Source organism: Strix uralensis, chromosome 4 (genome assembly GCF_047716275.1).
Source record: "Strix uralensis isolate ZFMK-TIS-50842 chromosome 4, bStrUra1, whole genome shotgun sequence".
In the NCBI taxonomy this organism is placed as follows: domain Eukaryota; kingdom Metazoa; phylum Chordata; class Aves; order Strigiformes; family Strigidae; genus Strix; species Strix uralensis.
Genome location: NC_133975.1, coordinates 103,433,410 through 103,460,161, shown reverse-complemented (window position 1 = coordinate 103,460,161; position 26,752 = coordinate 103,433,410). Strand labels below are relative to the sequence as shown.

Below are 26,752 nucleotides of genomic sequence, written 5' to 3'. Positions count from 1 at the left end.
TAGTCAGATGCCAGCATCAGTAGGGAAAAAGCAATTAGTAATATTAAGTTACTGTGACTTGAACATCTACACTGTCTACTACCAAAAATCTGTTTGCTTGTTGGTTCTCCCTCTGGCACTCTGGAGAGATTCCAAACATCGTCAGAGGGAAATCAGAGGCAAATCTAGCCTTCATTTGGGTAACCTTACTTGACCCACGTGAGAATGAGCATTCAAAATAAGTCTTTACTAACAATAAAGGAATATTCAGATAAGATTCCAGTTTGATTTGCTAAGGACAGCTCAGCTGTTTGTGAGGATTATCATCTGTGCTCCAAAACCTAAAGCAAGGATGAGAAAACAATTTTTTGCCTTTCTGGTTGCTTTCAAGATAACCTTCATATACCTGTGTAAGCATACAGACAGTCTGAAATAAGCCTCTGAAAGACAGTTTCCTGTCCAGATTTACTACAAATTATATTCACTCTGATGCCTAATGATGACAACTATGATTTAAGAGTCAGCGTGATTTAATGTTTTGTTCCTGATCATAACATACTGGAAAGACTGAAGGAACAGAAACCAGTTGCTGTCAAAATATATAAAGATACACAAGAAGAAAAAGATATGAACATATTTTGAGGAGTTATGCAAGAATCTTACATAAGTGGACTTGATCTTTCTTCTCAGGTTAATCCTCTCTAGACCCTTGAACATTTCTCTTGCTCTGACTCATCTCCAGCATGTACACATTTTAAGGCAATGATGCGTTAACAACAGTAGACAGAATGGAATCTGATTTAGGTTGAAGTGAGTAGCAATGTATTATTTAAATAATTAAATATTTAGAATAGAGCATAGTGATTTTGGTATACTGTATCTTTCTGGAATATCCTGTACTTCCTCACAGATGATACATAAAACAGAAGTATCCAAGAGCCTAAGTATATTATGTAACGCAACAGCTGGACCTTAAAACATTGGAAAAGGCATATCACTATGAAAATATAAAGCAATGAGCATTCTCTCGCACCTCTCCATATTTACCGCGTTTAACGGAATATTAGAATATTTTGCATTCAATAGTTTTCTGTTTAATAATGATGGCACTTCAAGGAGCCCTAAAATCAATACACTAACTAGTTAATAGGGTAGCTCAGAAGTTATCTCAAACTCTTCACAAACAACCAACCCCTCCCCAGTACCTGTCTCCTATAAGACAGCAGTTATAGAGGATTTCATTGAGGAAGCATAATTCCTGCAGTCAGTTTTAGATGTAAAGTTAGAAATTCAGAATTTTCACAGCTTACAACCAGTTGCTGGTTTGAAAAGATTGTTAGTGACAAACTTGCTCAGACTATTTGTGGTGAAGCAAATGCCAAAGAAAAGTGAATGTGCTTGGAGGAGCTGTTTAAAATTCAGGCAAACTTAGGAACTAAGTGTTTCGGAGGAACAGAGGGTTCACTGTATTGCAGTATCATCTTCTAGTAAAGAAGTATTTGTCTGAGTAAAAGTGAGAGTTCCATATGTATACTACGTTACTGCTTAATAATAGTTTAACCAGCCTGAAAACTGAGGGATGGGCTTTCAAAGCAGGCGAGTATCATCAGAGTCAAAACAACAAAGCACAAACTTGACTCTCAATACAAAACGTGAAGTGACATTTTCAATTATGCTGCACAAAGCAGCAAGACTGCTGAGAAAACTGCAGAGTTGCCAAGGAATTTTTGGATCTGATACCTCTTTCACTTATTGTTTTTTATAAACTTGTCATCAACCAAGGGCAGTATTTCAATCTAAATTGTATGAAACAGTATAAGTAAGATTCAGAGATGAACAAACTTTGGCAAGCACTCTATCTATTAGGAAAAATATGCAATCCATTTATTTTAAGAGGGTCAGTATTAGAAGCACTTTTACTAAGTTATTGAAAGCAAGGCTGAGGGGAGCACTACAACACTATAAATCCTTTACCTGGTAATCTAAAACAAGCCAGTCCTGTTCCCTGTTGATTATCTTTGCTTTTTTCACCAGTTCTGTCATTACTGATTTTGGTTCTCTGTTTTTTCTTTGTTACCAAGCCCAATCAGCATTACCAGTTCCTATTTATTTTTCACTACCCCACAGGCAAAACTTCATTTGTCCTCTATGCATCCTTTTTCCACTAATGGTGGAAATCACCTCCAAACACCAATAAACTTTGCTTCCTCTAAAGCAATCCAGCTTCTCCCTGAACTGTACTGGTGTGTTTTCAGTCCATTCTCTGCCCAGAAGCAAGTTTGTCCCCCTTCAATCTAAACAACACAAAATTCTTTCCCCTTTGTGTCTGTTCTCCAGTTATTTTCTAACCAACTGGCTCTCCAGTGCCCAAATGGACTCCCAGCTGTATCTCCAATACAAACTTGCTCTACCAAGTCCATTAACCTTTTGCAGAGGCCTACCATTTAGTCACCCCGTAAAAATGCAAATCTTTCTCACCCAAACACACAAGCTCTTTGTCACACTAACAAGCTTGGCTCTGATATTACACTCTCCTTTGTAGACTGCACTGATCCTTAGTTCCTCCTAGACAGGAAAATTATTCCTGTTACTCTGATAATATGGAAAAGGGGTCTTTAATCTCTGTTTCACTGAGGCATCTTGGGTTCAGAGGGGGTAAATTGTTGCACGAGGGTGAAGGGATCCCTGACTGGGTCCTGGAAGGCAGCAAAATCTTGTATTCAACTCTTTGCTGTAGGAGCCCTGGGGCATGCTCTAACCCACAACAGGAAAACGTGCAGAGCAGCATTATTTTATTCCCTTAGCATGTCAACAAGGCAAGTAACCAGTGCCAAGGCTGACTGGGTTCCCTAGACAAAATACAGAGCCAAAGGAGTTGAGGACAAATTCATTAAATGTGGTAAGCTAAAAAGATGGGATCAATAGATATCAAATGGCTTCTTGCAAAGGAAATTCAGCTGCCTCTTACAGAAATGGAGCCTGTGATAAAACAAGCTATAAGTCTGTATAACAGAAAAAATTGGCAATTTGCTCCATACAATTAACCCCTAGGCCTGCAAAGAAAACATATCTTCATTTAAATGGAGTGTCTTGCAAATGGTTATGTTTCTACCCTTTGTAATGGTGCCCTCAAAAATCAAGTAGACAGGATTATCAGTGACCATATATTGCAGCATGAGGATGTCAATATAGTCAATCTAATATTGCTTTCTAGGGAAGGAGATAAAACTGCCTGAACAACGTTTTTTACTGTTATTATTTTATTCACAAAGGATGACTGAAAATGTATTGTCATTAAATCAGCCCAAGATCAGTTTTTTCTTCCAATTTTGCAGTTTGCATATAAAAATGGGGGAAAAAAATCAGTTATTAGTATGAGTTTAAGGAAGGCTTCTTAGTTTTCTTACAGAAAGTAAACCTTAAAGCATTCTGAAATTGATACTATGGAGTCCTAGTGTTACATATGAGAAGTGTCAATAGGCCATCTTCTTACCCCAAAGTACTCTATTGACTTTACTTGTGAGAATGAATTGTTATATCTTTTTCCCCTCCACTTAGTAAAACAGAAACAAAAGAGCTTAATCTGAATTCTAAAATTTAATCTGAAGTAGTTACTAAAAGCTGAACTAGACTCTAACAATAAGAGGAACATTGAGAATCTGGTATCACTCGTTCTCACATTTAACTCCAAAAAGTAATTTCTGAAACATACAAGGAACTGCCACAGAAATTGTTATGTACCCCAGAATGGAGGTACCCAATACTGAAGACATAAAAAGCATGTGCCAAAGAATTAGCTGCAGTGCAAGACAAAATATGGCAAGAGTATGCAATATTTATTCCAAAGCAAGACAGTGATCCTATGTAACAGCAAATGGGCCAGTCAAGCAGAATTCTGTTTGTAGGCAGACAAACAGATTAACAGCATGATAATACCCATTCAAGGACATCTGCATAATTTGCAAGTATGAAAATCTACATTTTATCAGTTTCTGCACATGACTATCCTCCATATAACTGAGAAATGACTAAGGGTTCCAATAAATGCTTTAGCATATGTTCAACAAATAGCTTACTATCAAGATATTACCAGAATTACACTAATTCAAAATTATTCCCATCATAATAAAATACTGAAACTTCATTTTTTGCCCTATTACCTAGCTAAAATATGACCTTCAATGATTTTGTGGCTGCCAGTCATTTCTAAGCTGTTGTTATCCTCAAACTAAAGGTTGAGTTATTTTAGCTTTGTTTTACAATCTCAATAAATAAAATATATTAGGCTAGACATTTGCAGCAGTGTAACTGGATTACTAATGGGCATGAGCATGCTTCTTCTGTCCTTAATTAAGTTCTCATTTCAAATCTGACTTCTTAAGCACAAAACTACTGCTAACACAAGTAGTATTGAATTATTGCTAAATGTATTCATGCAATTAGGAAACTCTTTTTTGAGTTGGAGACTTGTTAAATAACAGAATTAATGTAAATGCCAAATGATGATTAATTAAAAAAGCAATGGCACACTTTTGATACTCTGCTTAGGGAATTATGAAACAGGAGATCTAGCAAAAGAAAGGACTCAGTTGTGACACAGGTATGATATTTTTAGTTAGATTTCATTTACAATACTTCATAAGATTTCATTTACAATACTTCATAACATCACATAACGGAGGAATTTTCTGTTTTTCTATTACGTATGTCAAATTAAAGTACCTCAGCAAGGCACCATAGTGTTACTGAGGCAGCATTTATCTTGGTAAGGGCTCTTGTATTGAAGAAAAGGTTCTTTACTAGTCTTACAAGCAGAAGATGGCAACAATGGAAAAACTCAGGTAAATAAGCAGCTTGGGAAAACCTTATATTTCTTTAAAATATTATAATATCATAATTGCTTTGAAAAATATTTCAAAACTTTTTTCTTGATTATTTTTATTCAACATTCAGGAAGTACATTTTCAAGCCATTTAGTGTAGCTAGCATACATCTTTCTGCGCGGAATAAATATGGAATTTTCCTGTGTGGTGCTTTTAAGGACATGGATCAGGGACCTATCTCTCTTCCTAGCAGGGGTCTTTGCATCTGGTCTTCTTTCTCTTTAAAGTCCTTCTTCTATTGAGCCCTTTCCCACAACATACTTCATCAGATTATTTTCAAACTCCATAATCAATGTTTCCCAAACATTCACAACAATAAGGAATACTGAGAAATTGTATAAAAAGCAGCATCAGCAGTAGCAAAGGTCCTCAAGGACAAGAGCAGCAGCTGTACTCACTAGCTAGAAGGGTTTACTCTGGCCAGAGAACAGCTAACTACCTTTAATTGCTGTCAGGAGCTAAATCCACTCTCCAGAGGAGGTGAGGAGAGGATGGGTATGGAGAGGAGGCCGGTGTTTACAGCTGCAGCTAGTTGTTACAGCTGGTTCTTATTCCTCCATCCTGGCAGGACTGAACTGCAGCTGCAGGGAATCACACAAAGACAGATGACCCCCAAACAGAGAATTACCTTTTCAAAAAGTTTGAGAAAAATAAGCATGATGATTTGAGAGATTGATGCAAAAAGTTTCTCTGCCACCTGCTTCTTGCCAAAAGGATGCTAGTCAGAATCTAGTGGAGGAAACTGGTCCCTAGACACTCAAAAATTTAATTTCTTAAACAGGATCTTGTAGTGTCATTTGAAAAACAGCATCTTACGTATTCACAAGTATCTTTGATGGGATTTGTTGCTTGCACAGAATGAAGGGGTCTGTATCCGTCAGCTTCATCTGGACTAATTTTCAACACTACACAAACTTAAGCACAGAAACAGCTTGCACTTATGAAGACAGTTCTTTCATCAGAGTCCGGAAGATGAACCCCAGCCATCAGGATAGAGGGAACAACTTGAATCATTAAGTGCTGCCCTTTAGAACTGACTGTTTCAAGGCTGACAGCTGCTGCTTCCTCCTTTGTTTAAGAAATTTCTCTTTCTGTGCTTTCTACCCTGACTTTATACTCAAACATCCCTAGCTCAACTACTTTTCTACTAGTCATAATACTTCCAATGTCTTCAAAAGTTACAGAAATCACACATTGTAAGAAGTATTTACTGAAGTTATAAAACTAAGTCCGTTTTTTTTCTTAGGTCTTACAGAGCTTGATACCACAGAAGATAATGCAGATACCAGATTTAGCATTTAGATACCAAGATCACCCTTTAATTCACATGTCATGAATTTTAAAGGATTTTAAAACCTAGTAGAAATGAGGCTTTCTTTTCTGACAGCCATTTTACTGAACTATATTGAGGATGAACATGAAAGGTTCTGAATAGGAGACGACTTCTTTACAATGGCTAGGAAGACAAATACATCAGAAAATTGAAAGAAAAATTTAGTATGAACACAAGCTCATATTTATATTATTGAGATGGCTAGGTCCTTATTTGATTATTCATTCAAATTCACCTCCCTTTCCAAAGTTTATCTTTTTTCTCAAAAAGATCTCTCGTAGCGTTAACTACTGCAAATGTTTCCACTTTATAAAGAAGTTACTTCTGAAGGTGATGCCGGAAGCCAAAAATGAAATCCTATCTCATCTGAAGTTTAATGGGATAGTATATTGCCATTATTGCTCTAGCATATTGCACTATTAAATTTCCATTATTTAGGAAGGATTATTTAATAAATTAAAAAAAAAAAAAAAAAGATGTTATGCTTAGTTCCACCAACACTGGAGGGAAAATAATCACCACAAGGGAAGAGAACTGATTAAAAAGAAATGTGGTTATTATACATGATATGGCAGGAATCAAGAAAATTATTCCTCTATTCTTCAACTAAAGCAATTAAAGTCTCCAGTGGGCAGTTCCCCAGAGTGGAAGGGCTGATCTTAATCCTGATCCTATGGAAAGGAATTCTAATCGATCCTTACAAGAAGTGAGTGGAGAATCCTATGAGCAGCACTAGAAGGGCCCTTCCTCCAGCCATGTGGAGTAGAGAGACAACCGGTTTTACTGGACTGTGTGGATCTGATGGCCTGGTGCATCAGACCCACAGGAGCATAAGGCTCTAGTAGATACCAGTGCACAGCATACCCTAATGCCATCGATCTATAAAGGGGTAGAATTGTAGAATGGTTTGGGTTGGAAGGGACCTTAAAGATCATCTAGTTCCAACCCCCTGCCATGGCCAGGGACACCTTCCACTAGAACAGGTTGCTCAAAGCCCCGTCCAACCTGGCCTTGAACACTGCCAGGGAGGGGACATCCACAACTTCTCTGGGCAACCTGTTCCAGTGTCTCACCACCCTCACAGTGAAGAGTTTCTTCTTTATGTCTAATCTAAATCTACCTTCCTTCAGTTTAAAACCATTACCCCTTGTCCTACCACCATACTCCCTGATCAAGAGTCCCTCCCCATCTTTCCTGTAGGCCCCCTTTAAGTACTGGGAGGCCACTAAAAGGTCTCTTCTCCAGGCTGAACAACCCCAACTCTCAGCCTGTCCCCATAGGGGAGGTGCTCCAGCCCCCTGATCATCTTTGTGGCCTCCTCTGGACTCACTCGAGCAGGTCTGTGTCCTTCTTATGTTGGAGACCCCAGAGCTAGACACAGTACTCAAGGTGGGGTCTCACAAGAGTGGAGCAGAGGGGGAGAATCCCCCCCCTCGACCTGCTGGCCACACTTCTCTTGATGCAGCCCAGGATGCGGTTGGCTTTCTGGGCTGCGAGTGGACATTGCTAGCTCATAGTCGGTTTTCCATCCACCAATACCTCCAAGTCCTTCTCTGCCGGGCTGCTCTTAATGCACTCACCACCCAGCCTGTATTTGTGCTTGGAATTGCCCTGACCCGTGTGCAGGACCTTGCACTTGGCCTTGTTAAATTTCATGAGAACCCATTTGTATTTCTGATATGACAAGGGGATCCCAACAGATAACTGTATTGGAGGCTGAAATAAGATTAACTGGGGAGAGGACATGAGGAAGTGGGATGAAAAACCTACCTCAACCCTACAGGCACAGGTACATGATTTGCAAGGGAAAATAATCACTGCAAGGGAAGAGAACTGATATAACTTCATTCAAATACCACAGAGATCCCTGATTTTCCAATGTTTATTTTTCATTTTATCCAAAAAATAACTTATCATGTACCTGATCTTAGCAAAGAGAAGCTCTGTTGATAATATAATGTTTTGCCAGGTTTAAAGGCATTGGTGTAGGTAAAATAATGTAGGCAAATTCTGTACAGTTAAAGTTAACTAGAGTCTATTATAATTAGAATGATCACTACCGTTGTCTACTTCTAGCAGTCACTAGATGAAACTATTTTCATCATTAAAAGAAAATAAGAAAGCAACTCCACCTCTGCCCACAGCTCCATCTCCATACATAGACTTATCAAGAACACAGCAGAACACAGGATTATTGCTTTACCTCAATTTTTTCCCATATGGTTTCATAATTCTCTTGATGTTGTATATCTTGCATCAGTTGATGTATTAAAGCTGATTTATTTGAGGCAGAAGTTTCATTCTCAGTGGTCTGAGTGACAGCAGTCTTTTCTGACTTTTCTTCAATGTATTTTTTAATGGAAGATACAGGCATACAAAGATCTTCATCAGAGAGAATATCACTGAGAGGCCCAGATTCAATACTGTCACCTAAGGAGGATACTATATCACTTGAAGAGCTTGGTGAAATTCTACCCATTTTTTTGGGCTTTTTTGTCTGGTACGTTGGATACATTTCTGAATCTGAGTTCATTTCTGACAGCTCCCAGTCGTCAATGTTTTGAATGGTTTCTCTTCTGGGCTTCTGGGGCAGCAACTTTGTCAAATTTTCTAGTTTTAAAGCTAAAACTTCAGTTTGTTTGAGATGTGAAGGAAGTGCTAAATATTCATCAGATCCATACCAGACCTCACCATCTTTAGTGGTTTTTTGAGTATAACTTGGTGTTGAGGAGAAGCTTTTATTATCCTTTCTTCTCAGTAGAAGAGGTGATGAGTTGGTAAGCTCAGAACCAGCTGAGGAAGCACTCTTTTGGCTACGTGTTGGTGAACTAAAAGGCTCGGTTTTACATTGTGATTGCCCATTTGGGTCTCTCTGATTACAAGAATCTGATGATGCGGAAGAATCTGTTTCCGTTTCCTCCAGAGACTGAGAGTTATGAGAATTAATTCCATTCTGTAGAGAAGAACGTCCTCTTTTTTTGACTTGTATTGGTGGAGACATTTTACACATACCTCCAGGTGTTCTTCCAGTTTTCACTTTCTCTGGAGTGTCATGAGACTTTGTGTGCTTTGATTTTTCTTTACAGATGTAGAAAGTAGACTTCTCTAGATTTATGGGACTGTCCTTAAAGTGATTTTTTATTGTGTACTCAAGATTTCTATCACCTATTTTATTTAAGCAATCATATGACTGACTAACTGCAGATGGACTGTTAGTGTAGGGTGACTGTAAAGCTAGGCAAAGCTTGGATCTGTCTGGTGGATCTAACAATGAGGGTGTACTTCTACTCATTTCATTTTTAACTATCTGAGAGATCTGCCTTTTTAAATCATTGGCTTCCATATAATCTTTAAACACATCATCTTTCAGAAATAGACCTCTTTTTGGCAATGTAGGCTGCGTAGGGGAGTCTTCATTATAGTTAAAGCAGTCTCTTATGGACCTCTTAGGCGTTGAGTTTTCACAGTGAGATTGTTTGATTTTTTCACTGGTGTGCTGTGGAAGATTGCATTCTGGTTTCTTTAATGTGGAAACTGGTTTGCTGTCAGTAGGTAAAACACCATCTTCAGAGCAAGGTCCTTCAGAAAGAGAGGAGTTCACAGAAGGAGATACTAGTGAGAGCTCATGTAGTGCTTTCCTGTCTTTGCTTTCTTCTCCATCTTCTGCTGAAAGAGGTACATGGGTTTCTTTCTCATTTAATGCTTCATTACACTGGGAAGCAATGGAATCAGTTGCTACTGCCAGTAAACCCACACTTCTGATAAGTCCTGGAAAGTCTTTATCCATCTCACTGTAGTTCCAGGATTCAAATGGTTTTGCTTTCCCTTGGCTGGAGGTCATATCATCCAGAGCACCAAGCAAATCCTCACTAGGACTGTAGTCAGATAGTTCAAATGCAGTAATACCACAATCCAGTGACAAGTAATTTTGAGAACATTTGATGGTTAACTGTCCAGAATCATCAACTTCAGTTAAAGAGTCAAGACGGTCCTGAAATAGACAAAGAAATGGTACTTTTTTAGATTAATTTTCATATACAACACACACAAAGTAACTATCAGCTTCTGTGTTTTACTGTCTAACATCTAGAAAAGCATTCATCACTGACCTACCTGCTTCTGCAGTACCCTGTAGATGAGCAAACCATTTTAAAGTATTTGGGAATTAAAAATGGCAGCAAACTGAAAAATGCTTAGTTTCAATCTGGTGCAGAAAGTTACCTAAAAATAGCAATTCGTTTTTGTATTTGTATTCTCCTCCTTAAATTCTGCTCTCGGTTCTACTTACTCTGTAGGGAGGACTCAGAAATTCCGTACAGCAGACTCATAGCATTTCCTGTGTTAACTACCTCAAACAGGAGGGAGGGGATCTTGGGGACTGCTGAGTAAATCAGCCATCTTGTTGATCTTGTGTTCTCAGAAATTCATGCTGCTCTACGATATTTCAGTTGACTGCCAGAATGTTTTTTAAAGCATCATCTAACAATAACAGATGTTTTTTCCCATATTTGAGATAGAAGTTGCTACCTATATTTCACTTTTTTGTAGCATTATCAGCTGAGGATTTATCTGCAGTGTATTGGGAGCACAAATGGAGAACAGTTCAAGGAAAAGAAACTATAGCTGGGAATCCTAAACCTCCAGCCCAATGGAAGTCCTTGAATCTCAGAAACACAGACATAGCCAGAGGAGACCATCTCAAAAGATTTTAAGATCAAAGTCAAATTAATGTTTATAAATATTGTGGTGACTTATTTGAAGGATACAAAAAAAAAAAATGACTGTATTAAGATCCAAAAGCAGCCTGATATATAACAGTCACAGCAAAATTATGTTTAGTCAACTGTTTATAGGCATATTTTTAGTAGATGATCTAATGTTCAAACACGTAGGCAGACCTCAATTATTTCCAGATCCCAGCACATAAATTGAAACCTGAACATAGAGTCAAATAATTCTGAAACAATTTCTGTTCTTATTTACACTAGTGTACATCTTAAGTAACTCTATGAAACTATCTAGAACAAGAGAAATTGGCAGAGCATTTCAAATGGTCAAAAGAAACTGAAAAGCAGAACTTAAAATAAAAAACAACATTAGCCCAAGTGTTTACAGAAACTACTGAAAAAAACATCATAAAGATCAGAAAATCATATTTTAGGATTCTAACTTTAGGCACTGTGCTGGTTTTGGCTGGGATAGAGTTAATTTTCTTCATAGTAGCTGGTATGGGGCTATGTTTTGGATTTGTGCTGAAAACAGTGTTGATAACACAGGGATGTTTTCGTTATTGCTGAGCAGTGCTTGCACAGAGCCAAGGCCTTTTCTGCTTCTCACCTCACCAGCAAGGAGGCTGGGGGTGCACAAGAAATTTTGAGGGGACACAGCTGGGACAGCTGACCCCAACTGACCAAAGGGATATGCCATACCATATGATGTCATGCTCAGCACATAAAGCTGGGGGAAGAAGGAGGAAGGGGGGGACACTTAGAGTTATGGCATTTGTCTTCCCAAGTAACCATTACGTGTAATGAAGCCCTGCTTTCCTGGAGATGGCTGAGCACCTGCCTGCTGATGGGAAGTGGTGAATGTGTTGCTTTGTGTGTGTGTGTGTGTGGCTTTTGCTTTACCTATTAAACTGTCTCTATCTCAATCCATGAGTTTTCTCACTTTTACTCTTCCAATTCTCTCCTCCATCCCACTGGGGAGGAGGAGTGAGCAGCTGGGTGGGACTTACTTGCTGTCTGGGGTTAAAGCACGACAAGTGCCTAAATCAGTATACTGGTCTTTCACCCCAGGTTTGGTTTTCATTTTAAAGCAAACTCCTGAGTATCCACATTAGGATCCTATCTGAATTATTCTCTGGAACAGCTTGTCTCACTACACTGCCTAAATCCATAGTTTAAGGACCATAGGCATCATGCCTGAAGAAGGCACAATAACCCCACAGTCTCTTCGTCTCACAATAAACCACTTGGATTTTGGTCTGAACAAGAATAGTCTCAATAAAGAAGTCTATTGTTTGCCATCTTCTTTAAACATGTAATATTTGAATCCTGTACTCTGTCCACCTCACTTGCATTACTCAAAGTAAAAATATAAAAATGCCTCCAGCTAAAAATACTATTTATAGAAAAGATTGATTAGAAAGTTATTTAGCAACCATAATCTTGGACATTGAAAATACCTTTTATTTAGCACATTGTATCCAGATGTAAAACTTATGCCACAAATTATACATTGTCAATAGTCCAGAATTAAAAGGGGAAGTTTCTATAAATCTGTCAAATTTATATTTTGGAGCTGCATTTATTAAGGAAAATAATGACTAAACAATGATCAGTATTACAGCTGCATTTCCTCTCTAATCTCAGGGAAAGATTAGAAACTGTAAAACCATATATAAATCAAAACCCTTTCCAAGGCCCTAAGGGCCTTCATTTCTCCTGAATAATGAGCTCCATTCCTTCGTCTCTTAAAAATGTGTTTATTAACATTAATAAAATTTACAATCACATGCATTAAACCATCTTGCTCGGTCATTTTCCAAGCAGTGTCTTAAATGTGTGCTTCAGAGGAGTAATATTTAATGCCAGTATTACCAAGTTTTTATTATTGTTTCTATTTCAGAAAAATATTACATTTAGTTATTTGCATGGCTACCAATAGGAATACCTTAGTTCAAACAAGTTGTCGCTTTTCACATAGTAATGCTTCCTGTAAAGCTCTGTAGGCTGTTTCCAATACCTTCTTGTATTTATACTTAAACCAGCACAATTCTGCATCTTTTATTACTCTTTCAAATGAGCTAATATAATTTGTAAGATATTTCTTTTATGACTTTACCAATGGTTTGGGAACATCAGGATTCACTGTATTTTAATGTAGCCTTGTAGTGATTTTTTCCCTATTTCCTGGCTTTATCAATTGTGAAATAAAACTCACAGGTTAGGTTCAGCTGCACAGAACTCATTTTTCTTTCCTTCTTAGCTATCTCTGGCTCATTCCTGAAGAAGAAATGGTCCTCCAAAATCTTAACTCTGCAAAGTTTTTCATTTAAAAAAGTATTTTTTTAATTTGGCATCTCCCTCATGGCAGGCAGCTTGCCTCACTGGTTCTTCTATTTCCTCCAAGACATAAAACTTTTCATCCCCTCTCCTGCTGGCATTTTATTCAGTGTGGCACTGCTGAGATAACCAAAAGCACACTTACTGCCTGCCCAGTTAACGAGCTGGGTTCCTAACCAAGTCAGTACAGCCTGTGCTGTACACTTTCATGTTTTGATAGCTACTCTACCAGTGTTATCCCTGTTCATTATGTTGAAGCTAGCTTGTGCACATTTATGTGTGTTACAGCTACAGTGTAAATATAGCCCAGGCAGGACTGCTGCGCTGTGATTGACTGTGAGGTCTATGAACTAAGAGAGTAGTGAATATTAACAAGATGAGACTGTCTCACTGAACACAAAAGAAACCTTGGCAAGTCACTTCTTCCATGGAGCTCCTCAGTTAACATTGGTAGCCAAATCCGCTCTTCACCATTACGCAGAAAACAGCTGACTTAAGAAGCAAGCCAAACATTTTGTGAAATGATAGGTTCATGGTCTACAGAAAAGGATAACATTTGCTGTACTGGTTCAGATCAAATTTCCGTCTAGCCCAGTATCATGCCTCTGCATCAGTTCTAACCATTTTCTGCTAGCTGAGCTGTAAGACGTGGGTATACATACATGGCCCTTCCACACACAACATTTCTACACACATTCCCAGATTCTACCAATGAGCAGCGTAGGGACTTCCTCATGTGGAGGTTATAATTTCTCCTATCTTTGATTAGTTTTCACATTTATTTTTTTTAACTTCTTTCCACTTCCAAGTGTCCTACAGTAGTGAATTCCAAAGTAGAAATCCTTGTTTTGTGTGAAAGTTTCCTTCTATTAATTTCAAACCAGATGACTTCTCAATGTCAGGAGAAAAAAAAATAAGCTGTCAATCCTGGTTCATAATTCCCAAGGAGTACTGAAAATTAGGAGAATGATTCTCCAAGGAAGGATTATCTGTATAGACAAAGGTTTCTAGTTTTGCTCAAACAGTCTCATTATTCACATATGCATGAAAATCCCTAACAGATAGTACTTATGTCATGAGGCACTTAGTAGTCCCACAGTGTAGTCTTGTCTGGGAAAGAATACGGTAGAAACACCAGAAAAAAAGGTATATAAGAGTAGATATGATTGTCTCTACATTGCATGTTATTTATTTATTTATTTTTGTCAAATAAATTCACTACCATTGCACTCGATGAAAAGTTTGAATAAATACCCAAAGGTTAAAAACTGCAGAGCAATTTCTGGGAACCTATTCAAGCATTAGAGCAGAAACTTAATACTAATATTGTGTCCCTGCTATTGCTAGCCATTAATTTTATCAACTATTATACATGTTTTTGTTGGGGTGGAAAAAAAAGAATCGTGTCAGGATATTTTGTCTTTTTTATTACCATATAAGCCTATCTGGAAACATGTTTTTTCCCCACTGAAAAATAATCTATCCTTCCCCAGTCAGCCCTCCTCTGTATTGGAGGGATGTTTTTTATAGCAGTTGTAATCAGATCCAGATGGGACATTTCCTGTTTCTTAGTATCTGAATCTGCCCTTCCTTATGTCTTGAAATCACCACGCTTATGTCATAAAATAATGACTTCACCCTAATTTGCTATTCTGGATGTTCAGACAAGTGTGGATTTCCTTCAGATTTGCCAGAGAAGGTTTACCAGCAACAGCAAAGCAGAAACTGAATATGAAGCACCAGGTATGTATACATCAGGAAGAGGGGGTGTGGAAGGTGGGCCTAGGCATATCTGAGCATTGATTTCAGGACCACCTACTCTGTTGTGCCAGAGACAAATATAAAACCTAACAGGCAGTAGAGAAATATGCACATTCTCTTTAAACTTGAGTGTTCTGAAATTCGGGACATGTTTAGGAAACTTCTGACTTCCTCTGTAACACAGGTCACAGAATCTTACTGCATCGATCTAGAGGTCTCGTTCAGTAAATGTATCTAATCCTAACAAAAGCATTTTATCCTAATCTTAGGACTTTCAGCAAATGAAGAATCCTCTACACACTAGGGTATCTGCTATTAACCATGTTAATACAATGTGCATCTTCTTTCAGTTTTAAAAATTAGGCCAGTAGTGTCCTTCTAACTAAGCTAATTTGGTAATGATGAATTCAAAGGAAAAAGCATTTTAGTTAAATGAATCCAGATTTACAAACCATTTACATGTGTGTGAATTTCACACCCTGTTAGAGTAAAAAAAATGTATGATTCATGCATCATTGTTTCTGAGATGCAATGTGTGACTGTTTAGAGGCATATTGCAGAATTGCCACTCCAACAAATTAAAGACCAGACTCTCTGCTATAAAGCAACATTGACCTAGCCTGGAAAGTTTTAGAAAACATTGTGTAAGCTTGAGGCTTCTGTATGCAAGAAGGGAAATGTCTAAGCTCTTCATTACAGAATTCATTGCACATAAAAATTGAGTTTTTAATTGGATATGAACCTTAAATTCACGAGTGACCAGACTCTGCACCAGATGCATCTCTGCGTTTCCAATCCTTTACAAAAAAATATTTTAATCACTATTTTACCCACTAGCATGACACTTCTGAAAGCTGACCTTAAAGTGCTCTTTAATTTGATTCAATGAGAACAGATATCAGCTGAAGACACTTGAAACAAAATTAACAAAATACCTAGAAGACAAGTAAGCCATCCTTAAAATTGTCATCTTAGAAATTTAAAATGTGCAACACAGATGAGGTGCTTCAAATACAGATGAAATTCTCAAAATTTAATTTAGTTACTATACCTCCTTAGTCTCTTCAGAAAACGCTTGCAGAATATCAGTCTGCCTGGTGTAGTTTCCATTGGCATCTTGTAGTCCCTGGAGAATACGCTCCCTCAGAACCAGAACAGAAACACGTAGCTGGTGCCAGAGTAGTTGTACTGTATGGATATCGACTATCACATTGACAGAGTAAGACAGAAGCTTCAGGGAAAACTCAGTCTCTAGCAGAGCATGAATTTGTTCAACGTGATCAGATATATCTTCACAAATATCCTGTAATGGAAAAATAAAGTATTTAGGCATGGTCCTTCCATGGATCAGCTCTACTTTTTATCTACTTTTTATTAAATGCATAACAGAGTATTTCAGAGAGGAAAGATAATGTAATTAATACATCCAGGGTTCTCTTTTTTTTTTTAATTTTCTTTTTAAAATTTATTTATGGCAATGCTACAGCAACTGAACCAGCAGCTGTCCTATTTGGCAGGACTGCTCGGTAAGTGCAGAGACAGCATACAATAAAGAAGGATGGCACAACAAGATCACATGAATCAGAAACAGAAAACTAACACTGACACCCTAGAAGATAGCAATAGGAATGAAAGTGATAAGATTGCCACAGGCAGTCTCTCTCTCTGCTTCCCCCCCTCTAGTTAAAATGCAAAGAATCTGATCTGTGCCACCATCAACAAAATTCTTTTGGACAGAATTTACCTTTCAATCTAGCCTCTATAGCCAAGTAGGGCAAAAGTCTGGGAGAGACTCAATGTGGATAAACTATTTCTGAGATCAATTGCTGATGGCTGTGATGAGAGGGTGTTAACTTTTGCATAGTCTTGTTCTGGACTCAGAATTGAACAGAAGATTGGTGGAGAAGGAGAAAGTGGGAAAGCAGAGAAGCTGTGAACAGTTGTGTTGAGAAAGCAGAAAAGAAAATATAAAGTCACCAGGTTATAAAACCAAGGTTTTGATGGGATGGTATCCTCCAAATTTAGCAATTAATGTTCCAGATTTCTAAACTGTGCTACATACAGTATAAAATCTTTACAATTTAGTCTTAATTTTCTTTATGAAAGAATGTCACAGAACTAAAGAATATTTAGTCATATATTATTGAGTGAAAAACTCAGCTTTATGACAATTCTGTTTGAAAACTATGTGTAAAAAGCATATTATAAACAAGTAAGGAAAGGTGATTAAAATGTTGAAAAAATATTTGCACTGGATCCTAGAAGGTTTTTTCCTTACATCTGTGGCATATATTTAAAAGTGACTTAATAGCATATTTTAAATCCAACGTTTATTTCTTTTTTAAAAAAATAAAGAAATTATTTTCATTTAAACCTTCAGAGATGTCCTTTTTAGGTAAAGGGTAGTCTATACATAACATCAATAAAAATGAGAATAAACAACATAATTTTGATTAATTTCAAATTTGCTAGTGAAAACAATTCTATCAGATAGTTACAGTGAAACATGTCTCTGATGATACTCTCATGGTTTTGTACAGCAGTAGAATAACAAGAAAAACAGTAAAGCTGATTCTTTCTAAATAATACAGTACAGTAATTTTTATCAGTTCAGATTTGACATCTTCAGTCTGAAAGTAAAGCCAAATTATTGAATATGTAACTGTATGTATGTAACAAATTAAACCAAAATCAAATCCCTTGATAATATTAAATAATTTTACTACAACACATAGCACAATATTAGCCCTTGAGAAACTATTGTTGTTGAGTGCTATCAGTAGTTACTCATTTTAATAAAGCACTGACAGCTAAATGAAGTCCCCCCAGGAGTAGCTCTCAGAAATGCCAGAGATGAGCACAAAATGTTGGAGTTTCAATGAGCCTTGAGAGAGAGGCAGTATCTCTTTCCCTCTATCCTCAGTCCCTTTGTTGTGACAACCAGCATCTATATCTGTAAGTACAAAACACACAGCCTCGCCTGGCAACATGTAGGGCTGCAAGTGCTCAGGGCTTCAAATACCCACACACTTCCAGGCAAGTAAATGGACACTCTAGTTACCAGGGCAGTGTGTCAGTATAATTCTACAGACACACAGATGAAGCTAAAACTCTCAGAAAAATCTTGTCCAAGCTTTAAAAAAGGTTATTATTATCCATTTATTCAACTACAACTGAAACTTGACTGAAAAGGGTAGCTGTATTTCTATGTTCTCTTTCAAATATTTTAAAGAGTATTTTTAGTGAATTAGTTTGACTGAATTTGCATTCACTTCTTCAGTGTTGTTTGTGTCTTTTTCCTCTTGGCCATAAAGCAGTTTAATTTCAGTTTCAGGGATTAGAAAATAGGTTGTTGCCCAGTAACTGTAGCTTTGTAAATTACACAGAATCACAGAATCATCTAGGTTGGAAAGGACCTTGAAGATCATCTAGTCCAACCGTTAACGTAGCATTGGCAGTTCCCAACTACACCATATCCCTCAGCGCTATGTTGACCATACTCTTAAACACCTCCAGGGATGGGGACTCCACCACCTCCCTGGGCAGCCCATTCCAATGCCTAACAACCCGTTCTGTAAAGAAATACTTCCTAATATTTAGACCTAATCTATAGAAAAATACTTAATATATCTTTAGCTAGACTCTCCATGTGAATGAGCTTAAGTTTGTGTCAATCTGCAAAACAAGATTTCATTATTTTCCAGCTTCACACACAAGGTATATGCTGAATTCAACTGCCACTAGAATTCTCAAAGACGCTGAAAACATGAAGCCATAAGAAGAAAGTATTAACACTGAGCAAGTGTCTCGTAACAATTGTTAGATAATGTACTTAAAATATTGGCTAATGAATCTAGATAATACTCTAAATCAAGAGTTCAGACCAATACTTCAAACAAGCTTTCTCTTGATCTCCCATTACACTAGCTGATCAGCTGCCAAAGCATCTCAAATTTCTGAAGTAGACAATTTTTCCACAACAACGTAGAAAATTTTGTATTGAAATGCAAAACCCAGCACGACTAGAGGTTTGAAAGAAGCACATAGTCAAGGACATATGCTGTTAATTTTTACATGGCTTGTTATAAATTGCTCATTTTCCTCAAAAAGCAAAGTCTGAAGTACTTACAGGCTACTGTGAGTATAGCAGCAGACAAATGCTTTATGTACTAACAAGATAATTAACTGCTCTTGACAGTTTCAGTAATATGGAGAGAATCCAAGGCTGACCTCATCCATATCCAAGTGAAGGTCACATGCTCTGATTTTAACTTATAAGATGATCATCTCAGTCAGAGACAAACAAAGTACCAGTTCTTAAAGAATTTAGGTCTTTGGAAGAGTGGATGGTCAAAAGACAGAAAGCTATTTTCTGAGTGGCTGAATGAATCAGGAAGAAAATTAAATCCCTACATACCTTTTCCTAATATATAAACTCTAATCTCCATTTTCTGACTTTATCATCAGCTCCCTCTCCCTTCTGGCCTGGAATTAGTAGAGCATTGAACTGTCACCGTAGTCTGGCCTTTACTTTCATGGGAGAATAGAAAAGATTTTTTCTTCTGGTGATAAGTATGTTGACATAATGTGATCTTTAGGGCTGTTGGTTTGTTGAGTTTTTTCCTTTTCTTATTAGATGAAAATCTGATTGAAACATTCAGGAAGTCTGATTTAATTTGCAACAGGGACAATGATTTAACTCCCTTATTAATAGCTCCAGCTATTCAACGTCCAGAAGTCCTGGACAAATGTCTACAGTGCATGCACAAATTCAGTATGTCCAGTTCAATAATACATACATGCTGTGCAGTCCACCTGCACATGCACTCTAAGTCTGAAGCCAGGCAAGAGTAGGCTGGGTTCACTGTGTGTTTAAAGAGCGGTAATGTCAATGCAACAATCTTACTGACCATGCGCTAACCGCTTCTGTGATAGCTAGTACTTGATCAGCAGTCCCTGATATGTCAGACCCTGCATGTATGGCACATGGTCTTATATTGGTCTATTGGGTATTTCTTAAAAAAAAATCTTAGGAGCCATAAGTTGTCATTCCTGCAGCGTGTAACATTGTTTTGGTGGGTGACTTCAATTTCAGCTGAGTCTGTAGCTGTTGTCAAAAGAACTGGCTTTCATTTCACCACAGGCCGGGTTCCTGGATAAAATGGATTAGATCTGGGTTTGTGGGAAGACCATCTTACATAAAGTTTGGAAAAAGGAATTTAGACCCCTATTGATATCCCCTTTCCTTGTTTTTTAACTGTCATATGATGGTGGGAAGGTGAAGGCTGAAAAAAGGACAGAATAACTGTGTAAAGGCTAATGCCAGCCTTTTATCAAGAGAACATGATTATGAAGAAATGATTACTGTTGCCTTATAACTTAATGCTGATTAGTCCTCAGCAGAAGAGCATTAATTTACTTACATCTTTTCTTTACACTTGCTGGATGCAAAACAGCATATTGAGAGGAAACAATATAATGTCAAATCCAGTTAGCATTACATAGTGCAACATTTTCTTACTACTGCACCTGATGTCTAGATTTACATATAAATCAGCAAAATGAAATAATTATATCTAGCACAGCTGAGAATTTAATAATTTTCTGTAATAATTAATGGAGTTCAAATACAGCACCAAAATGTCATGTTATGTAAGTTCCCAATTTTACTCAATACCAAGACCTGGTAGAACATGGCCTCATTGTCCTCATTCTTCCTAACTCCTCATAGGTGATTTAGTATTAGATAGAGCAAAACCAGCAGAACATTGTCATGTGCCCTTTTTACACTTTGTATTTATAAATAAAGAACAGCAGTATCACAAGACAGTACCTAAATGCTGTCATGAGTGCCAGTTCCCCTTACAAGAAATGGCAGGTAGGTAAAATAAACCATGTACTTTCAAGTAATAAGAAAACATCATTTATCTATTGGCATTTATCTCTAAATATGCATAGTTCCAGGTCAATGGCAATAATATACAGCCTATAAATATAAGCATGGAAATCCTTCCCCATTTTATCAGTATGTAGTTTCATATCAGAAGCTATTATAGCCTGATTTTTAGAAAGCACCATTTCCAAAACAACTTTTTGTCATCATTAATCTCAATCATCCACTGGACATTTTTATTTTTACACAGTTTCACAGCGGTGTTAAACATTTTGTCATCCTCTCATGGGCTATCCTGTAGCACTGACTGTGGAATTTCTTAGGCTACAGGGGTTGTACCCATTTGGCTGCCAACTGCCCACTTCACTCAGTCTTCCAGACAGCTGATCCTGTAATTTGCAGCTGCTGAATCCATCAGCCCGCTCATAGCTCTCCACATCAACTAAAATAGCCTGAACTGCAAACACTGCAGTAGACAAAGTGCATAAACAAACCATCAAGAGTCAAGGAAAACCAAGCTTTGATGTTGACTTTAAAAATATTTTTTTTTCTGCTTTTCAAGAAATTCTGGTAAGATGTACATGAAACTACTGAAAGATGAAAGCTTGTGATATGTTGCTTTAGAGTTAATATCAGTGACAGAAGCTGTACTGCAGATTTCTGTTCTTTGATCTTGCAGTAAAACCTCAGTAGGAAAAACAGATTGCCATCGAGTCTTATGACTACTGTACATGCAAAACAAAATCTATTATTTAAGAAAATGTCTATCTTTTTATTCTTTCATTTTAAATGCATTTTAATTTGTCAGAAGTCAAAGATTCCAATAAGAATGTACCAATTCTTCTTTTCAGAAAAAAAAATAGAATATCTGCCAGAGAATGTTCAGATTCATTTTTTTAAATGCCCTTGAAAATTATGAATTAAACTCACTCTCTGCACTGCCCTTTTATGCTTTTATATAGAGAAAGAGCACAAAAGAGAGGGGTTTTTATTGCTAAACAAATAAAGATTTGCAGCTTTCAGAAAGGTATTTTTCCTTTAAAATGGACTCTGACTTCTCAAAGAGAAATAGTTTTTCATCTCTACCTGCATGTACATCCAAACAGTGTTATAATAAGGATAAAATTGTTCTCTTATATTTTGGGTTATTGGTGAAACCTTAAGAGCAAGTGCTACTATATTTTTTTCACAGCTGTTTTTAAGTAAACAAGTCAAAGAAAATAACCAGACATGAAAAATCCAGAGCTCGACTAAGCAAAATCAACTGCCATGGAAAGCTCTAGACTCACAGCAAGTCACAAGTTTGCCAGAAAGTGAGTTCAAGTGCCGACGTAGTGTAGCTGCTCTCGCTGTAGCATTCAGTGGCTTGGGGAAATGAATACATTTTACCAGGTCAAGAATGCAAAGTGCAGCAGGAAAACAGCTATGAGGAGGGCTCCAAGATCACTGACCCTGTCTTCCGCTGACACCAACAGCTTAGAAACACGTTGTCCTCAAACTAAGCTTCTCTGCTCTTCTCTCATGATTATACACATACTACTGATAGCAACTTTTTCTGGTGCACCATCCTTTTCTGCACATTATTCTCTTTCCCAGCTTGGTTTTTATTTTGATTAATTTACTTTATTATAAGTGAGTGATATTTTCATCATTGCAAAATTCCAGTAAGTAATCTTCATTTTACCTTTTGCTAAAATTCTCAGAAACTTGTTGGAATATGGCAAATCTATTAATTTGACAGAAATGTTTTCTCTGTAGAAAAATATTATTCTTTTTTTTTCTCTTAAAGAGATCCCTGCTTTCAAACAGATTTCTTCCATGGGAATTTTCAAGTGTTACAGGACCCTAGCTGTCTTGACACACTTGCAAGAAAAGATGATCCACTTCCTACTGTGCAAACATTGCTATTACAAAATTGTCAAAAAAGTTTTGAAAATAATACCTAGTCTGGTGAACTCTAAGTAGGCATGTCTCTACTGTGTTCTGTTATCTCAGGAATCAGTGAGTTACATTCTTACACCCCTGTGCTTCAAAATAATGTGAAATAGACGTCAAATAACCAGTTCTTTGACAGAGTTGCTAAAACAGTAATGGTTTGTCTGGGATTGTAACAGTCACGGAGCTGCTCTGTAATAATTCATTAGTGGTTTATGTGATGTGTTTTATTAGGATGCTTCTTGTGCAAGTATATTGGTTGACTATCAATCTGCAAGGAAAATGAGCAAGAAGAAAGGAAGAAGGGAGTAAGATATGATATTACTCACTGAGGGCTTCTGGATAAGTAACAATGCCTGAAATGTGAATTGTGAAGCTCCTGTCTCAGGATTCTGGCAAGTTGCATTTGTTCTGCCATATGGGCCATTGCTGGGGCCAAAGGATCAGACATACTGGGAAGAAGCAAAAGGACTCTTTTGTCCAGAAGCAGGGCAGTTGCTGCTGGAAGCTATTCCAGCTTACTTCCAGGACCAGCTGCAGTGCTTTACAAACCTAGGCCAGCCTGTGCCTTTTCTGCAGGAGAGGATGGCTGCAGAGAAGGCAGACTGCTTTCAAAGTTCATTTCCCCTGTTAAGTTTAATCAGTACTTTAATGTAAAAAGACTTTCTGGTCACAGCATTCACTACAGGCCAGATTCTTAAATGTAAGAAGGACACTTCAGATAGCTAATGTGCAAAAACACTCTACTGTAAGGCCTGGGATGGGATGAAACTGGAGAACCACAGGAGAAGCTATGGCAGTAACATGAGGCACCTCAGAACTGTACTGAAAGACTATAGTGTAAACAAATCTGTGCTAGCCATTTCTGGGATATTCCTGACATCAGTAAAACTGATGCATGACTTTCATTTGTGTAAGAAACCACATACACGAACTGAATATGGCAACTAATTTGGTATGGGAAATGATGTGACATCTGCAGCTCAATGTTGCTTTCATATTCCTGAACTTCCACTGTGTAATGTGCCTAAAGTTAAGATCTGAAACCCCTTTGAAACCTTCAGAAGAAGAAATATATTCTTGTACACCACAGAATCAGCTCAGCCCACAAAGTTCAGAGACTTTGGCCATTAAAGTTAACACTATATAACTTTTCTTCAATGAGTAACCATACCACTTTTCATTTATCCACTTTAAGCATGTTAAAGCATACTGATTTTTATAAAGGCCTAACTTTCTAAATTTTAAAAAACAGTGTGTAAAAAAAAGTTAAAACTCGATAGAAAAACACATATTTGTGCTCACTGAAATCTGGTTTTGTACTGCACCCTAGAAAACAGTGTTGTATAGGTATGCTAGAGCAGTTTTTCATGCAAGAAGATAGATAGTACTGAACTGTGCAAATACAGTGGCAGGTTTTGATTCTAGCTACTTCTGACAAGAAAGGAAAATACCAAAACCCAAACCCATATGAAAACCTAGTCAAGCAACTGGTAGTAGAGGCAAGTTTTGAAAAACAATAAACATTTTTCAAATGCCTGTTCACTGGACAATGATAATAATAGATATATCTATCTTGCACTGATCATTTAAGATCACAAAGAAATGAGAAAAATGATGAGGTAGCTTTATAATAAGCATACTCATTATGTATTATATATTCATATCTACTGAAATGGAAGAGTGAAGACTTATTAAAATGTCCTTCAAATACCTTATAGATCTCTTCACATAACTCTACTTCTTCTGCAATAATGGAAGTATGTAGGACATATTTTGCACCTGTCTAGATAACTACCTTTGCTTCTTATTTTTTTACTGTCTTTACTCAGCACTTTCTTGCATTCTGCAAGCCATATACGCTAAATGGAAGTTAAAGGCATTTCTAACAAGTTCAAATTACAACATGCAAATGAAAATTGAGGATGCAAATGGCAGGATGTTTTACTCAAGGTGAACACATACACTCTGCTGTAGCTAAAACAACCTGTTCTTGGGAGCCTGGCCAGTACTAGGCAGTTTTTGACCTCAACATAGATAGCAGTTAACTGGCTATAAGGAAACTCCTACTATCATTTCATGCAAGACATACAAAAATTGAATGTGATGAACAATCATATCAGCTACATGAAGAAGCAGAAAGAAAACCACTTCTCTTATTTGATCAGAACTTTCACAATTTAATTTACAATATAAAGTAACTAGCAGAATTCAGTGCTAATGCACCAGTAGTTCAGTCAAATGGTTATCCTTCTGAAAACAGTGAGTTTTCAAAGCTTTATGCAGTCAAATTATTACTTTGACAGCTCAGCTTTGAATATGTCCCGCTCTTGTTCTCTCCACATTTTCAGTTTGAAGAAGATTTGGAATTAATATTGACACAGAACAAGAAAATTTCAATAATTCTTTAAACCTTCTGCAGGGCCATAGGATCTTCCTCTGAGCTCTGTTTTCCGATAAACCAATCTCTTTTTATTGTTTATACCAGAAAGTAGGTGCATTTCTCTTAAAAGATTTTTCAGTTTATAGACTTCTTCAGAAAGACTCTTGTTCTTATTAAACTCAATAGAATTAATTATGGTCTTCAGTGGAGATCAGCTGCTCCTGAAGAGTTCAGAGGAAAGAGAAAAATCTCTTGGAGAAAAAGAAGTCTCATTCTTGAAATAATGAAGTTTCAAATAACAAACAAAGTGTAACTCCACATAAATAGCACAAGGTATTTTAGGCAGCAACAAACTACTGAAACATGTCAGAATAAATAAATAAAAGGAACTGCAAGTTCACACAGGAGAAAAATTCAGTCCTTCTGCATAGACATGCAGAACACAAAAGAAAAATTTTAATCAAAATGTTTTGACTTGCTCAAGCCAAAGAATGCTAACCTCATTCACTCTCTTTTGACTAAAGCTCAGTAGCTGTAACAGAACTTGATGAAGGATGGTGAGACTCTTTACTCTCATGTCAAATGCTCAATATACGACTGTGCTCTCCTTTCTTTTCTGGAACAGGTCAGAAGAGAAGAACTACCATCTGTGCCAAGTTTTCTGTAATGAAAATTGATAGTATGACAGGAAGTTTTCAAGAGAAGTGGCTGTTTTGTCAGTGCAGCTAAGCCTCCAAGAGCTGCTGTAATGTGTTTGAAGTTACTTTTCATCAGTCATTGTTGAAGACAGCAGAAAGGACACAAACTCTCTTGTTCTTTATCAGCAGGCTTTGCTTTATTAGCACTGTTGTTCCCTTTTCTGTTGTTCAATGAAAACTAACATTTAATCCATGAAGCCTTACAGGGATCACTGAGATTTTTTTGCTTGGTTCAGAAACATGGAAGTCTTATACTCTATCTTGCATGCTGCTTGCTGTTCGTGACCTTTCTGCCCTTTCTCCAGGACAAGTGTTGAAGTCAGCTGGAAAGCTCTTGTAGATCCTCCAATAAATTAGTAACAATTACAAAGCACTCTAAGCATGTGGAGGCACTTCCAGTAGTCTGAAACAGCTACCACCTACCCAACGTACCAGGAGGCCTGTTCCACACTGGGTATCATTCACTCTCTTATAAGAGTCAGGACTAGAATACATATCAGTGCCAGTTAAAAAAAAAAAAAAAAAAGCAACCAAAAAACCACACCTAAGTTTGTTATATCCAGGAAGAACAATTTGAAAGATTGGTGGAAAGCTTAAATTACTATTTTACAAACTTAGTCTTAAGTGAATGAAGAAATAAAAGAGCAAATTTTAGAAAAATTTCAAAAAGTTAGAAGACTGAATCTTAAAGACATCTAAAATGGACAAGATTTTTATTCTAATTTCACTTCTGAAAGTGCACATAGAATTTCTTGATTTACTTATGGAAAGAGCTCTTCTAGCAGGCAAATCAAAGCCTGTATTATGATTCTTAATTAGA

General features: G+C 37.2%; 1 protein-coding gene across 2 annotated transcripts in view; it reads right to left on the bottom strand.

Annotated features, from left to right (window-relative positions):
* Positions 1-26,752, bottom strand: part of AKAP6 (A-kinase anchoring protein 6) — a 294,713-nt gene that overhangs the window by 180,996 nt on the left and 86,965 nt on the right. For both annotated transcript variants that reach the window (XM_074868266.1, XM_074868265.1), the window contains 2 exons: positions 16,075-16,326; positions 8,399-10,186 (listed from right to left, as the gene is read on the bottom strand). In XM_074868266.1, the coding sequence (XP_074724367.1) occupies positions 8,399-10,186; positions 16,075-16,326 (2,040 nt within the window). The remainder of the gene's footprint in view (positions 1-8,398; positions 10,187-16,074; positions 16,327-26,752) is intronic.